Source organism: Theropithecus gelada, chromosome 13 (assembly GCF_003255815.1).
Source record: "Theropithecus gelada isolate Dixy chromosome 13, Tgel_1.0, whole genome shotgun sequence".
Lineage (NCBI taxonomy): Eukaryota > Metazoa > Chordata > Mammalia > Primates > Cercopithecidae > Theropithecus > Theropithecus gelada.
In genome coordinates, this window is record NC_037681.1 from 58,682,133 (window position 1) to 58,699,028 (window position 16,896).

The window sequence follows — 16,896 nt, forward strand, 5'->3', positions numbered from 1 at the left end:
AACCTCAGGTGATTCGCCCACCTCAGCCTCCCAAAGTGCTGGGATTAGAGGCTTGAGCCACTGTGCCCGGCTCATCATCTCAACTTTCTACTGACAAAATTCATTCATAACTGGGAAGGAAGCAGAGCAAGATGGCCAAACAGAAGCCTCCAGTGATCACCACCTCACAGGAACATAAAATTGAACAACTATCTACATAAAAAAGCACCTTCATAAGAACCAAAAATCAGGTAAGCAATCACAGTACCTGGTTTTAACTTCAAATCACTGAAAGAGTCACTGAAGAGGATAGGAAAAATAGTCTTGAATCGCCTACACCACCTCTCCCCCATCCTCTCAGCAGCAACCACATGGTGTGGAGAGAGAATCTGTGTGTTTAGGGAAGGAGAAAGCAGTGACTGTGGAATTTTTGCAATGAAATTCAGTGCTGCCCTGCCACAGTGGAAAGCAACACGGGGCAGAACTCAGCCAGCACCCATGGAGGGAGCATTTAGAAGAGCCCTAGGCAGCCAGCCCTGCCACCATGGGCTACAGGGCTCTGAGGTCCTAAATAAACTTGAAAGGCAGTCTAGGCCCCAAGAACCAATTCCTGGGCAAGTCCTGGTGCCGTGCTGGGCTCAGAGCCACTGGACTTCAGGTGCATATGATATAGTAAGACACCAGCTAGCGCAGCCAAGGGAGTGCTTGTGTCACTCCTCCCCCAAGCCCAGGCAGTGTAGTTCACAGCTCTAAGAGAGAGTCTTTCTTTCTGCTTGAGAGGAGAGGAGAGGGGAGAGGAAAGAGGCCTTTGTTTTACAATTTGGTTACCAGCTCAGACACAGTAGAATGCGGCATAAGGCAGAGTCCTAAGGCCCCAATTTCAGTCCCCAGCTCCCAGACAAGATTTCTAAACACACCCTGGGCTGGAAGGGAACCCACTGTCTTCAGGGGTATGACCAAGTCCTGGCAGGGTTCATCACCTGCTGACTCAAGAGCCTTTGGGCTCTGAATAAGCAGCAGTGGTAGCCAGTCAGTACTTACTCTGGGTCTTGGGTGAGATTCAGAAATGTGTTGCCTTCAGGTGTGACCCAGCACATTCCCAGATGTTGTAGCTATGAGGAGAGTCTCCTTCTGCTTGAGTAGAGGAGAGGAAGGCCGGGCACAGTGGCTCACACCTGCAATCCCAGCAATTTGGGAGGCCAAGGTGGGCGGATCACCAGAGGGCATCTCTGGGACCCACCCAAGGCCAGAGGGAACTTGCTAGATTTGCCACCTGCTGATTGTAGAACCTTTGGGCCTTGATTGACCACAGGCAATAACCACGCAATAGTCACCATGGGCCTTGGGCAAGACCCACTGCTGTGCTGGCTTCAGGTCTGACCCAGTGAAGTCCCAGGGATGGTGGCCACAATGGTGCTTGTGTCACCTCCTCCCCCAGCTCCAGGCAGCTCAGCACAGAGATAGAAACTCCATTTGTCTGAGAGAAAGTAAGGGAAGAGAACAAGAGTCTCTGCCTGGTAATCCAGGGAATTCTCCTGGATCTTACCCAAGAGCACCAAGGCAGTTTACCTCTACAAATCTGCAAGAATCACAGCATTATGGGCTTGAAATGTCCCTAATGCAGATATAGCTGCAGTGACCAAGATCACAACACCCAAGTCCTTTCAAATAGTTAGAAAGCCTTCCCAAGGATGACAGGTACAAACAAGCCCAGATTGCAAAGACTATAACAAATACCTAACTCTTCAATGTCCAGACACCAACAAATATTCACAAGCATCAAGACCATCCAAGAAAACATGACCTCACTAAACAAACTGAAATAAAGCACCAGTGACCAATCCTGGAGAGATAGAGATAAGTGACCCTCAGAGAATTCAAAATAGCAGTTTTGAGGAAACTTTAACAAATTCAAGATAACACAGAAAAGGAATTCAGAATCCTTTCAGATAAAGTGAACAAAGAGACTGAAATAATTGTAAAGAATCAAGCAGAAATCCTGGATCTGAAAAATGCAACTGACATACTAAATAATGCATCCAAGCCTCTTTTTTATTTTATTTTTTTTGAGATAGGGTCTTGCTCTGTCTCCCAGACTGGAGTGCAATGGTGCAATACTAGCTCACTGCAACCTCTGCATCCCAGGCTCAAAAGATCCTCCTACCTCAGTGTCCCAGATAGCTGGAACTACAGGCATGCACCATCATGCCTGGCTAGTTTTTGTATTTTCTGTAGAGAGGAGGTTTCACCATGTTGCCCAGACTGGTCTCAAATGATCTGCTCACCTCAGCCTCCCAAAGTGCTGCGATTATAGGCATGAGCCACCTCACCCGGCCTCAGAGCTTAACACAAGACCAGAACAAGCAGAAGAATTAGTCAGCTTGGAGACAGGTTATTTGAAAATACACAGCTGAGACAAAAGAAAAAAGAATGAAAAAGAATGAAACATGCCTACGAGATCTAGAAAATAGCCCCAAAAGGACAAATCTAAGAGTTCACTGCCTTAAAGAGGAGTAGATAAAGAGATAGGGGTAGAAAGTTTATACAAAGCAATAACAAGAGAACTACCCACACCTAAATACCAATATTTAAGAACAAAAGATTATAGAACACCAAGCAGACTTGACCCAAATAAGACTACCTCAAGACTACCTACCAAACAAACTCCCAAAGGTCAAGGGTAAAGAATGGATCCTGGTTGGGCATGGTGGCATAAGCCTATAATCCCAGCACTTTGGGAGGTCAAGGTGGGAGGACTGCCTGACCCTGGAGTTCAAGACCAGCCTGAACAACGTAGAGAAATGACATCTCTATTAAAAACAACAACAGACCAGGCACGGTGGCTCATATCTGTAATCTCAGCACCTTGGGAGGCTGAGATGGGAGGATCACTTGAGGCCAGGAGTTGGAGACCAGCCTGTTAAACATAGCAAGACCCCATTTCTATTAAACAACAACAACAACAAGAAGCACGAATGGATCCTAAATGCATCAAGAGAAAAGAAACAAACAACACACAAAAGAGCTCCAATACATCTGGGAGTAGACTTCTCTGTGGAAACCTTACAGGCCAGGAGAGAGTAGCATGACATAAAGTGCTGAAGGAAAAAACATTTTTCCTAGAATAGTATATCCAATGAAAATACCTCAAACATGAAGGAGAAATAAAGACTTCCTCAAACAAAAGCTGAGGGATTTTATCAACATCAGACCTGTCCTACAATAAAGGATTTTAATGAGCAATAAGAAATGACCTAAAGGTTCAAAACTCACTGGTAACAGTAAATACACAGAAAAACAGAATATTATAACACTAATTGTGGTGTGTAAACTGATCATATCCTGAGTAGAAAAACTAAAAGACGAACCTATAAAAAATATTAACAACCACAACTTTTCCAGACATAGACAGTATACTATCAATAGAAACAACGAAAAGTTTAAAAAGTGGGGGGATAGAGTTACAGTGTAGAATTTTTATTAGTTTTCTCCTTCCTTGTTAGTTTGTTTAGGCAATCAATGTTATCAGTTTAAAATAAATATATTATAATTGCAAACCTCACGGTAACCTCAGAAGACATACAACAGATACACAAAAAATAAAAAGAAATTAAAACATACCACCAGAGAAAATCACCTTCACTAAAAGGAAAACAGGAAGGTAGGAAGACCACAAAACCACCAGAAAACAATAACAACATGGCAGAGGTTAACTTCTTATCAGTAACTTTGAGTGTAAATGGGCTAAACTGTCCAATTAAAAGGTACAGAGATATATAAAGCAAGTATTATTAGCAACTAAAGAAAGAGGGCTGGGCGCGGTGGCTCATGCCTGTAATCCCAGCACTTTGGGAGGCCAAGGCAAGTGGACCACTTGAGGTCAGGAGTTCAAGACCAGCCTGGCCAACATGGTGAAACCCCATCTCTACTAAAAATACGAAAATTAGCTGGGCATGGTGGTGTGTTACTGTAGTCCCAGCTACTCAGGAGACTGAGGCAGGAGAATCACTTGAACTTGGGAGGCAGAGGTTGCAGTGAGCTGAGATTGCTCCACTGCACTCCAGCCTGGGCAAAAGAGTGAGACTTGGTCTCAAAAAATAAATAAATAAATAAATAAAAATTGAAATCATATCAAGTATCTTCTCTGACCACAATGGAATAAAATCAGTAACGAGGAATTTTGGAAACTATACAAACACATGGAAATTATATTAATACAACAGGCTCTTGAATGACCACTAGGGTCAATGAAGAAATTAAGAAAGAAATAAAACACATTCTTGAAACAAATGAAAATGGAAGCACAACATACCAAATGTATGGGATACAGCGTTAAGCAGTACTAAGAAAGTATATAGTAATAAATGCCTACATCAAAACAGAGGAAAAACTTCAAATAAACAACCTAACCATACATCTTAACCAGAAAAGGCAGAGCAAACCAAACCCAAAATTAGAAGAAAAGAAATTAATGAAATTGAAATAAAAATAATACAAAAGATCAATGAAGCAAAAAGTTGATTCTTCAAAAAGATAAAGTCAACAAACCTTTAGCCACACTAAGAAAAAAAGAGAGACGACCCAAATAAATAAAATCAGAGATGAAAAAGGAGACATTACAACTGATACCACAGAAATCCAAAGGATCATTAGAGGCCACCATGAACAACTATATGCCAATACATGGGAAAGCCTAGAAGAAATGGATCAATTCCTAGACATATACAACCTACCAAGATTGATCCATGAAGAAATCTAAAACCTGTCAGACCAATAACAAGTAACCAGATCAAAGCCATAATAAAAAGTCTCCCAACAAAGAAAAGCCCGAAAGCTAATGGCTTCATTGCTGAATTTTATCAAACATTTAAAGAACTACTACCAATCCTACTCAAACTACTCCAAAAACCAGAGGAGGAGGGAATACTTCTAAACCAATACTACAAGGCCAGTATTACCCTGATACCAAAACCAGACAAAGACTCATCAAAAAATTATAGGCCAATATCCCTGATGAACATTGTTGCAAAAATCCTAAATAAAATACTAGTACACTAAATTCAACAACACATTAAAACAATCATTCATTATCACCAAGGGTCAGGCAGGGATGCAAGGATAGTTCAACATACACAAATCAATCAGTCAATCAATCAATGAGTGTGAGACATCGTATCACCAGAATGAAGGACAAAAACCATATGACCATTTCAATTGATGCTGAAAAAGCATTTGATAAAAATTCAACATCTCTTCATGGTAAAAATCCTCAAAAGGTACAGAAGGAACAGATCTCAATATAATAAAAGCTATATAAAACAGACCCACAGCTAGTATCATACTGAACTGGGAAAAACTGAAAACCTTTCCTTTAAGATCTGAAACAAAACAAGGAAACCCACTTTCACCACTGCTATTCTACACAGTACTGAAAGTTGTATTTCAGTACAAACTTTGAGAAAATGACAGTGGCTTCAATAAATGGTGCTGGGAAAACTGAATATCCATATGCAGAGGAATGAAACTAGACCCCATCTCTAGCCACATATGAAAATCAAATCCAAATGGATTAAAGACTTAAACCTAAGACCCCAAACTATGAAATTACTAAAAGAACACATCAGTGGCCAGGCATGATGGCTCACACCTGTAATCCCATCGCTTTGGGAGGCGGAGGCAGGCAGATCACTCGAGCTCAGGAATTCGAGACCAGCCTGGCCAGCATGGTGAAACCCTGTCTCTACTAAAAATACAAAAATTAGCTAGGCATGGTGGCAGGTGCCTGTAATCCCAGCCACTCAGGAGACTGAGGCCAGGTGAATTGCTTGAAGCCAGGAGGCGGAGGTTACAGCAAGCCGAGATCACGCCACTGCACTCCAGCCTGGAAGACAGAGCAAGGCTCCATTTCAAAAAAAAAAGAAGAAGAAAACATTGGGGAAACCCTCCAGGACACTGGTCTGGGAAAAGATTTCTTCAGTAATACCCTACAAGCACAGGCAACCAAAGCAAAAATGAACAAATGGGATTATATCAAGTTAAAAAGCTTTTGCACATCAAAAAAGTGAAGACGCAACCCACAGAATGGGAGAAAATATTTGCAAACCACTCATCTGATAAGGGATTAGTAACCAGAATATATAAGGAGTTCAAATGACTCTATAGGGAAAAGAAAAAAAAAATCGAATGATCTGATCAAAACATGGGCAAAAGATCTGAACAGACATTTCTCAAAAGACATACAAATGGGACACAGGATATGAAAACATCACTGATCATCAGAGAAATGCAAATCAAACTACAGAAAGATATCATCTTCCTCCATTTAAAATCGTTTTTATCCAAAAGACAAGCAATAACAAATGTTGGCAAGGATAAGGGAATCCTCGTAGACTGTTGGCAGAAAGGTAAATTAGTACAACCACTATGGAGAACAGTTTGGGGTTCCTCAAAAGACTAAAAATAAAACGGCCATATGATCCAGCAATCCCACTGCTAGGTATATACCCAAAAGAAAAAAAAAATCAGTATATAGAAGATATATCTGCACTTTCATGTTTACTGCAGCACTAGTCACTACAGCTACAATTTGGAAGCAACCTAAGTGTCTATCAGTATACGAATGGATAAAGAAATGTGGTTCATATACACAATTAAGTACCATTCAGCCATATAAAAGAATGAGATCCTGTCATTTGCAACAACATGATGGAACTGGAGGACATTATGTTAAGTGAAATAAGCCAGGCACAGAAAACACAAACATCACATGTTCTCACTTATTTGTGGAAGATAAAACTTTAAACAACTGAACTCATGAGATAGAGAGTACTAGAATGATGGTTACTAGAGTCTAGGAAACCATCGTTCTAGTACTCTGTTATACAATCAAATACCAGATCTTATTCTAACTATATTTTCCTAGACTCTAGTCTAGACTAGAGGTTGGAGGGGAAGCAGAGATGGTTAATGGGTACAAAAATATAGTTAGAATAAGATCTAGTATTTGATAGCATAACAGGGTAGTTACAGTCAATAACTTACTGTACATTTTAAAATAACTAAAAGAGTATAATTAGATTGTAACATAAGGAAGGGATACATGCTTGAGGTGATGGACACCCTATTTACTCTAATATGATTATGATGCATTATAGGCCTGTATCAAAAATATCTCATGTACTCCATAAGTATATATACTACATACCCACAAAAATTTTAAAAAGTAAAAATAAATTTTAAAAAATTCATTCATAACTAAACAAAGATAATATGAGAGTAACTATCAAGTATCCAATAAGTGAACAAAATACACTCTTAGTTAAAACTACTACAAATAATACAACCTTCCACAACGGTCTTGTTCTGGCAGGCAAGCCATAAAGACTAGAGAAGAATAGAGGGAAAAAAAAAAACCCTATGAATACTTTACTTGAACCAATATGAATACTTTTCAGCTGTTCTTATCAAGTCCTCAGAACTCTGAGGGAGTGTTTTCGTGAGAAGTTAGGATGTAAAATTATGTTCTCCATTCCTATTATCATTCACTAATGACACAGTAGTAGTATAGTATGATGAATGGCTTGTTCTCTCCATATCTGAGATGGAGAAAAAGTAAGATAATTCTGTAAATAAATTAAATCACTGTCTAGGAGACAGAAATCTGCTATAATATTTTAAATATCCTTAAACACAGGTACATCTAATTCAAGTCAGAAAGATAAATTACAAATCTTACTCTTTTTTGTTTTAAAATAAAGACAAGGAATTTCTTATATATACAGATGAGTTTTAAGTCAACTACATTTCTATCTTAGACAAAGCCATTTAAGAGCTCACCTACCTTAAAATATTCTACAAGATCTCTACAAGTGACTTTAGATCCACTTATCTCTTTTTCTACCAAATTTTCAGGGGCAAGCAGCAATGGAACCAGATTTCGAAGCTCTCGTTTAAAGTCTTCATCAATATCTAGAAAACACAAAATTGAGCAGCGTGTTAGTCCAAAAAAAATTAGGTCCCTATTGGTACGATTTCATAAAATTCTGTTTTATGAAATAAGAATACATAGTATCTATTACTGAAGTGGATTCATTTAAAAAAAAAAAAAAAAGAAAAAAAAAAGCTCATCCAATATGCCATATCTCATAGGAAAAAATATAATCCCCCCCTACTCTACTAGGCTATTTTCCCCAACCCCCCAGTAACACTGCCAGTTCAAATAATAGATAAACCATAAATAAATTTCTGGACTACCAAGACAAATTTCACATTTAGTATTAACGAAAATATCCTTTTTCAAGAGGCAAACAATTCATAAAATTGTATCAAATTTTACTACTAGATTTTGTTTTACCAGCCATGCTGTAAAAGTTTTGTCAATCCCCAAGCGTTTTGCCATCACACTCAAAATAATCCAACATACATCAACTATACTATCACTCCTGAAACAGAGACTTATGTCTGATTTCATCAATATAATAAAATGATAAAGCCTTTTAACAGACTGCAATCCATTGAAAAGAAATGCTCTCAGCCTTCAGAATTTTCAGGACATCAGTGCTGAGCTACAGACATTATAAAATAGGTTAATCAATATGCTAGACAGCTGCAAACAAATCAATGGAATGCTAGAGAAACAACACAGAGCATTACAATCACAACATGAACAATGCATCCAAACATTCTCCAGTATAAAACAGGACATTTAAGGCGTCATGTATTTTCTTTAAAAACTTTCCACCTCTAATAAATAAGTTCAAATTTTAATAAGAATGGGAATTCCCACCTTTCAATCTCCCATCAAAACTAGGATTAGTTGCAACTTTAAGACCAGGATGTGGCAAAAGGAAGCAACCAAGATTTGAGAAACAATTGTGTATGTGCTTCCTTACATTCTGAAGCTCTTCATGTTGATTTTGTTTTACCTGAGGGCAAAGAGAGACAGGTGAAGTTGTAAACAGCAGAAGAAAAATTTTTTTAAAGAAAACACACACAGACTCGCATGCACACTTAACTCAGATGCTACTCCTAAGGAGTCTTTTTTGACAATACAAAAAATTACGAAGGTCCATTTCTGACCACTTTGCTAAGATCCCACTATTTTTTTTTTTTTAAGGCAGAGTTTCACTCTTGTTGCCCAGGTTAGAGTGCAATGGTGCGATCTCAGCTCACTGCAACCTCCGCCTCCCAGGTTCAAGCGATTCTCCTGCCTCAGCCTCTTGAGCAGCTGGAATTACGGGCATGCACCACCATGCCTGGCTAATTTTGTATTTTCAGTAGAGACAGGGTTGGTCAGGCTGATCTCGAACTTCCGACCTCAGGTGATCCACTCGCCTCTACCTCCCAAAGTGTTGGGATTACAGGCATGAGCCACCGCACCCAGCCAACCCCACATTTTCTTAAACCAGAAAAGATGTTTTTCCCAAGTAAGCTGCCTGGAACAGCAAAAACTACAAATAAGGTAGTTAATCACAGTATCTAATAGCCAAATAATGAATTATGGTTGTGACTTATATACCAGTAAATAAATTAAGAATTTACCTTTAAGTACTTATAACAGCAACAAAACAGAACAAAACAAAAGTATAAATTTGCCTACAAATAAAAAGTTTAGCCCCTAAGCAAAGTAAAAGCTAAGATAAAAAAATTACAGTGCAGTACAAAGACCTTAGAAATGTGTTAGGATTTCAGGTCCTAACCTAGGTGATTTACGATTTATGCTAGTTACAGAACTTTGAGAAGGGCAACTGGCATGTATTGGGGGGAAGAAAATCTTAAACTTAGAAACATTTTAGATAATTACTCATTTATCCAAATATAACTCACATAGTCTCCTAAATACTTTTCTGGAAAATAATTTTAACAAAATATGCGCTATTTATAATTAAAACCTGGAAACTACCTAAATCTCCAATAACAGCAGAATGGAAAAACTGTTGTCTATTCATTCAATGGATACTATACAGCAATGAGAATAAATGAATTAAACTATATGCAACATGGATTAACCTCAGAAACCTAATATTGGGTAAAAAAAAAGCTAGACTCAAACAAATAACATTCTTTATGTGATTCCATCCATATAAAGTACAAAAACACAGCCTGTGAGAAGTCAGGATAGTGGTAGAGGGTTTTGGGGGAGGGTTGGTATATGGAGGTGGGTGCTTCTAGGTGCTGGCTAAATAGCTATGTTCCTTTTTACCAAATTCATCAAGCTACACGCTTATGATTTGAGCAATTTTCTGAATATATGTATCACATTTCAGTAAGGTTTTTTCAAAACAACTCTCTTGTTTTTCAGTTACATAATTCTGAGTTTAGTTAGTATGTCTATTGTGCTTTGTGTTAATTTCTTCTGAATGAACCAGAGAGAGAAAATGCGATGACTCAAATTATTTCCAAAAGTAGGATCTGGAAATGCCTTTCGAATAATCTAATTATGTTGAATTGGTTTTAACCTCATTTTAAAAATTAAAAAAAAAATGGTGCTTGCTTTCCCCTTCACCTTCCGCCACAATTGTAAGTTTCCTGAGGCCTCCCAGTCATGCTTCCTGTTAAGCCTGTGAAACAGTGAGTCAATTAAACCTCTTTTCTTCATAAACTACCCAGTCTCAAGTAGTTCTTTATGCATTGTGAGAACAGACTAATACACAAGTACTTCCATGGGGGGGCTACCTTTAGGAATAAAGGATCATGATCCTTAATTTTGATTCAAGGCACTGTCTTCTTTGATAGGAATGCAACCACTTTACTTTTCATCAATTACAAACAGAGTCACTTGGGCTAACCTGAAATACTTTATTCCAACGACACGTAAATACTGGTAATGTGACCAGCAGTCCGGACAGCCCACCCCTTTGCCTGGCTTGGTGCTTATGCTCTCCTCTTTAAGAATTAAGTCTTACCTGTAATCTCTTTTCAAGAAACTGCTTTCCACCTTCCAAACCATATGAATGTTCATAAGGATAGCTCCAATCTCGAATCAAAAACATTAATGTCTATACACACAAAAATAAAAATTGTTTATTTTACAATAAAGAAAATTTACGGAAAAAAAATCACAACTCTAACAATTGAAGCCTCCCTTACTCTCCTGAACAATGCTTATCAAAAGTTATAGTAACCAAATGGTACTTCTGGTCATGGTTATATCAAGGACCCACTTAAACAACATTCCCAGGCCCTATACCAAGCAATCACCAGCACTGAAGAACTTCACTAAATATAAAGAGTCACCACAAGCAATAATACAGAATTTTTAAAAACGAAAAACGGGTATATCAGGACATGCAGATCATAATTTTATATCATGGCTGTATAACTACAAGACCAACTAATTCTAGATGGCTATCTAGACTGATTATAGATCCGGTGTCAATAAGGACATTTTCACAGGATGTTTTTACTCATAGAGGATGAGATTTCTCAACCTCAGCACTGCTGACATTTGGGGTCAGTTAATTCTTAGTTATGTGTAGCTGTACTGCGTACTGTAAAACGTTGAACCATATTTCTGGCCTCTATGTGCTAGATACCAAGTGGTGCTAAGCTCCCCCACAAAACTGTGACAACCAAAAATGTCTCCAGGCATTAGCAAATGTCCCCTGGGTGGCAAAATTATCCCAGTTCAGAAAAAACTGATATAAGCCAAATAGGGTATATTTCACCCATAATCTGCTCAACTACTTAATAAAAATTGGCATGACTGTCTTATATTTCCTATTAAGTTTAGAATAACATCTATTAAGAGAAACATTACTCCCCTTAATCTAAGTGAAAGCATTAAGAATTAGCCTAGATTCATTTATTCTATTTATCCTGTTAGCCTATTACTGGTAAGTATGCTGATGATGACATTACCAAAGGTTAGTTTCAATTGCACTTAATCTGTTGCTAGTGATGAGTCTGTTGTAATATCCTGGTGTCTCCAAAATTACAAACTGAGGTGGCTTGACAACTTCTCATAGGCAAATCTTTAAAATGTTAAAATAACTTTTTTACCTGAAATGGTTTCTGGTAGATTTCTTCCATCGCAAGTCTTCCATACTCTGTAAATAACTATTAAATCGAGTTAGTTAAAATAATGCCTCTAAAGAGATTTAAAGAAGACATGTGTAAACCTGTTCTACATCAAAGCTCCAGGTACTAGAACCTTTAAAATCATTTGAAAACCAAACATTTAATTTTCTAACACACTAGGTATATACAAAATTTCTTCCAGTTAAGAAGTCATACATCAGTTTAAACCCATATAACATTCAATCGTGTTACCAGTATTATAGGCTTCCAAGTGTAAATTCACAATAAAGTGAGAATTAAATTTTCAATACTTGGCACATTTTCTTTAAGAAATATGTGCTTGCAGCTGGGCGCAGTGGCTCACGCCTGGTAATCCCAGCACTTTGGAAGGCCGAGGTGGGCGGATCACCTGAGGTTAGAAGTTCAACACCAGCCTGACCAACACAGTGAAACTTCATCTCCACTAAATATACAAAATCAGCCAGGCACGGTGGCGCACGCCTGTAATCCCAGCTACTTGGGAGGCTGTGGCAGGAGAGTCCCTTGAACTTGGGAGGGGGAGGTTGCAGTGAGCCGAGATTGTGCCATTGTACTCTAGTCTGGGCAACAAGAGCGAAAGTCCAACTCAAAAAATTAAAATTAAAAAAAGAAACACGTACTTGCAAATGTTGAAGATCATCTTCTTGAATATTCTGAGACAGATTATATACCTGTTAAAACAAAATTTATTTTGTTTTTTATTAGTGTTTTGTTTTGAATACCTGGCTTGTATATAACTTTACTCGTGGAAAAAAGGTTATTTTGTACCCCAGCGCAAAGGAATCACTTAACTACTATCTTGACGAGTGACATGTGAAAAGGATTTTCTCTTTTTTCCTAACAATAGTCAAGACAGAACACTAAGGAAGAAACAGTGGTGGTAAAATATGTAAAAAACATTAATATATGCATATTCATGGCCTAAAAGTGGTAGAAAAACAAGTGTGCTATCTAGTAGGTTTCTTTTACTCCTTCTCAAAGCTCTTTAATGCTATGATATGATCATCTTTTAAAGAGTGTAGGTTATTTCCACCACCATTTTTCTAGATTAGTGAATATAAGGGGCAATAGTTTACAAAGATAAATTCCTCCCTGGTACAATGAGTATACAGTGACTCAGTGGGTACCTCCACTACTACTGACTCTAGTGTGGTTCTCTTTTTACTCACACTCCTCAGTTTACTTACTCATCAGTTTTTACTTCCACTCAACATGACAATTTTACTGGCCTGTGGAAGCTAATAAAAATAACAGTAGGTGGCACTCTTGCCCTTTCCAGAATTTTTTGGAGGCAACTAGAGCTGATAAAGGAGGGTCTAAACATCCTCAGGAAAGGGGGATTTTCATCCATTAATTCTAAGACAGATCTTTAGAAAGTAATCTACACTGCCAGAGGAGAAAAGTGGCCATCAACAGATATCACCTCTGCTAAAATAACTTACATCTTAAGGAACCAGGGTGACTCCAAAGACCGAACAATCTGTTCTAAGAGCAAATAAGTGATACTCTGGCCAAACCACTTGGAGGTCAAGAATATAGTCGATTTAGGCCAGCAAACCTAAAATAATATTCTTAGCTACTAATTCCAAACAAGGATTTAAAAGTAATTGATGAGTGAGGTGATGACTTTAGATTTTAACATTTTTAACATAAACTCTGACACAATGATTAACCTATGTGGGCCTTTGCTTTTAGAAAACAAGTCTGGATCCTTTCATTGTCAGGGCCAGGAAACAGAGAAAGGGATTTATTTAACTTAGATCACTAGTACTTAGCATACTGTCTTGTATATAACAGGTGCTCAGTATGTATTTGTTGAAGGAATAAATGACAAGAAGATCAAATTAACATTTATCTATCAGCCAGATATCTTACACAAGGAAAGAAAACTACCCCCTCAAAGGCAAGGAAGAAAATAATCATAATCTTAATCTTCTTGGTTATTTATACTTTACAAAGCACTTTCATATGCATTATCTCATTTAGCTCTCATTTCTGACTGCACACAACAACCACATGCAAGATAGGCAAGATGAGTAAAACTCATTTTACAGACAACAAAGTGGCTGTACAGCTTTAAGTGGTTGTCTAAAACCAGGTTTCTTACTATCAAAAAGTTGAATAAACAAAGAAAAGAAGACCAAGGGATAAGTTATAAGACAGAGAACTCCCTCTAGAGCCAGCTAACCTGAGGGGCTTCTGCTTGCTTCAAGAGAATCACAGTTGTGCCATCTTGCAAGATCAGAGAAAAAAGAGACTTAGAGGGTCCCCACCAGCATCACTTAGTGGGTAATGACAAATATCCCAACCCTATAATAAACTGAAGCCAAGCTGAAGAGTATACTTCCTTTAGCTCATGTTAACAGCCAACCTTCTTTCCCCTCTGATGGCCAGGTACTTCAAAGTGAGGAAGGAGGAAAATAGGAGCTTAGAGAGACGAGTCATATGTTCCAGACATTACTGGAAAGCATTAAAAAAATCCAAGACACTGTGACAGCATCACCTATGATCTACCATTGATAAGAACAATTTCTTATCTTGGGAGGATCACATACCCATTTTTAAAAAATATTTGCAAATATACTTCTTGATACACCATCACCAGCTGGGCCTAACCGCCATACTTCAATAATTCATTTTTCAGAGATGTATCAGCCACAGATGATCCCAGAAAAGAAAAAGTAAAGAAATACCAAATGACATGTGGTAGTTTAATTCAGTCCAATCCATCTAAATTACACAGAAAAGAAATGGCCTAGCCTGAAGAAACCAGAACCTGACAGAACACCAAATACAATTTGAATATAAGTGAAAAAGAGAAGGGATTTTATCCCTTCCTAAATGAAGATGCTAAAAATCCTGTTTATTATTCCATAAGCATTATCTGGGTTTCCTAAATTAAACATTAATTAATTATTCTGCTTTTATCTCCTTTAGTTCAAATAACTGAGTACCACTTGTCACAGATATAGAATAAAAAACTAGACTTCTAAGCTTAATTACTTGGGTTTTTTTGTTTGTTTTAGCCAAAAAAAAAAAACCAAAAATATACTCTCCATATTGCTGTGTCTGGTAGCCATCTAACTGATTTCAATTACAGATAATGTGATATCTTTTCCTTTAAAAAAACAAAAAACAAAAAACAGTATATATTCTATAAAGAAAAAATAAGAGACTGGTTGTTGGTTTATTGCATCCTTTTTAACTATCCAAAGTACAAAATTTCACATCCTAAGCCAGAAAACCATGCATGGAAATGTAAATAACCAATAAGAAATGTAAATAGCTTTCAAGAAATGTAAATAGCTCTCTTTAATTTTAATTCCTTTTTTTCCCTTCAATCAAAAGGCATTTTGCCAGCACAAGGTGGCACATGCTGATAGTCCCAGCTACTTAAGAGGCTGAGGCAGGAGGATCACTTCAGCCCAGGAGGAAAAAGCTAGCGTGTGCATGATCACACCCATGAATAGCCACTGCACTCCAACCTGGGCAACATAGTAAGAATCCATCTCAAAAAAAATTAAAAGGGCATTTTCAAGAGGGGCCAAACACCGGGCGCGGTGGACCATGCCTGTAATCCCAGCACTTTGGGAGGCCAAGGTGGGCGGGTCACCTGAGGTCAGGAGTTCGAGACCAGCCTGGCCAACATGGTGAAACCTGTCTCTACTAAAAATACAAAAAATTAGCTGGGCATGGTGGCGGGAGCCTGTAGTCCCAGCTACTCGGGTTAGGAGAATGAACTCAGGAGGCAGGGGTTGCAGTGAGCCGAGATCACGCCACTGTACTCCAGCCTGGGCAACAAGAGTGAAACTCTGTCTCAAAAAAGAAAAAAAAAAAAAAAAAAGAGGGGTCAAATGGTTATGTGAACTGATTGCACCACTTACTCTTGTGTCTCACCTGGACAGAGCTAGTCATAGTGCTCAGAGCAAACACCGTTGCACAGTCTTTGATAGTTGACTGGCTATCAAAGGCACCCTGGGTATCCATAAGCAGCACGGCAACCTAGGAATTTGAGAATTTAAAATACTTAGTAAAACAGTGGCCAAAAATGACTATAAAAAAAATCAAATGATAAATTTGAAAATCAGTCATTAAGAAAAGTACTTATATCTCATACATTTGACATAATAATCCATATGTTAAAGTTATCAAACATTACTAGTTCTGTGTTGTTTTGATTTTTGATACTGGAAAATAGCCCAAGAAAGAACACAGGGTAGAAAAGTATAAACAGATTTTTACTTTCGTTCCATTAGGTCTGTCAATCACAAATACTTCATTCCAAACTTGTATGCCTGTTGTTTCTCTTTCACAGCCACCTCGCCATGTAAAGCCTGTCAATGGTTCATTGTTTCCACCAATCCAACTTTGAGAATCCTGTCAAAGTGAAGGATAAATGTAAAATAAAACACAATTAAGAAATAAAAGAAACCCCCAAAATCACCTATTCTTTATTTTACAGATGGGGAAGCTAAATCCAGAGAGAGAGAAAACACTGTGTAACAAACAAGTAGTTACAAAGCAGTCCTTAAATCCCATGTGGGGTTCTTTTTCTTGTAGAGATGTAGTCTCCTCCAAACTTGAATCTCCTCAAATCAGCTCACACTACTACTCTCTAGGCTTCTAAATAAGTGGGGTCATATTTCCCTCCTTTTTAGAAAGATTTCCTGGCTGGGCATGACAGCTCATGTCCGTAATCCCAGCACTTTGGGAGGCTGAAGTGGGCAAATCACTTGAGGCCAGGAGTTTGAGACCAGCCTGGCCAATGTGGCGAAACCCCATCTTTACAAAAAGTACAAAACTTAGCTAGGCATGGTGGCACACTCCTGTAGTCCCAGCTACTCACGAGGTTGAGGTACG

At 38.2% G+C, this 16,896-nt stretch overlaps 1 protein-coding gene across 10 annotated transcripts in view; it reads right to left on the reverse strand.

The window, feature by feature from the left end:
• ATL2 (atlastin GTPase 2) overlaps positions 1-16,896 on the reverse strand; it is a 79,756-nt gene that overhangs the window by 7,254 nt on the left and 55,606 nt on the right. For 9 of the 10 annotated variants that reach the window (XM_025354385.1, XM_025354386.1, XM_025354388.1 and 6 more), the window contains 7 exons: positions 16,279-16,413; positions 15,934-16,038; positions 12,657-12,707; positions 11,980-12,036; positions 10,884-10,976; positions 8,765-8,903; positions 7,820-7,947 (listed from right to left, as the gene is read on the reverse strand). In XM_025354385.1, coding sequence (XP_025210170.1) covers positions 7,820-7,947; positions 8,765-8,903; positions 10,884-10,976; positions 11,980-12,036; positions 12,657-12,707; positions 15,934-16,038; positions 16,279-16,413 — 708 coding nt within the window. Of the gene's footprint in view, positions 1-7,819; positions 7,948-8,764; positions 8,904-10,883; positions 10,977-11,979; positions 12,037-12,656; positions 12,708-14,591; positions 16,039-16,278; positions 16,414-16,896 lie in introns of all 10 variants that reach the window. The other variant, XM_025354392.1, reaches the window with a different exon arrangement.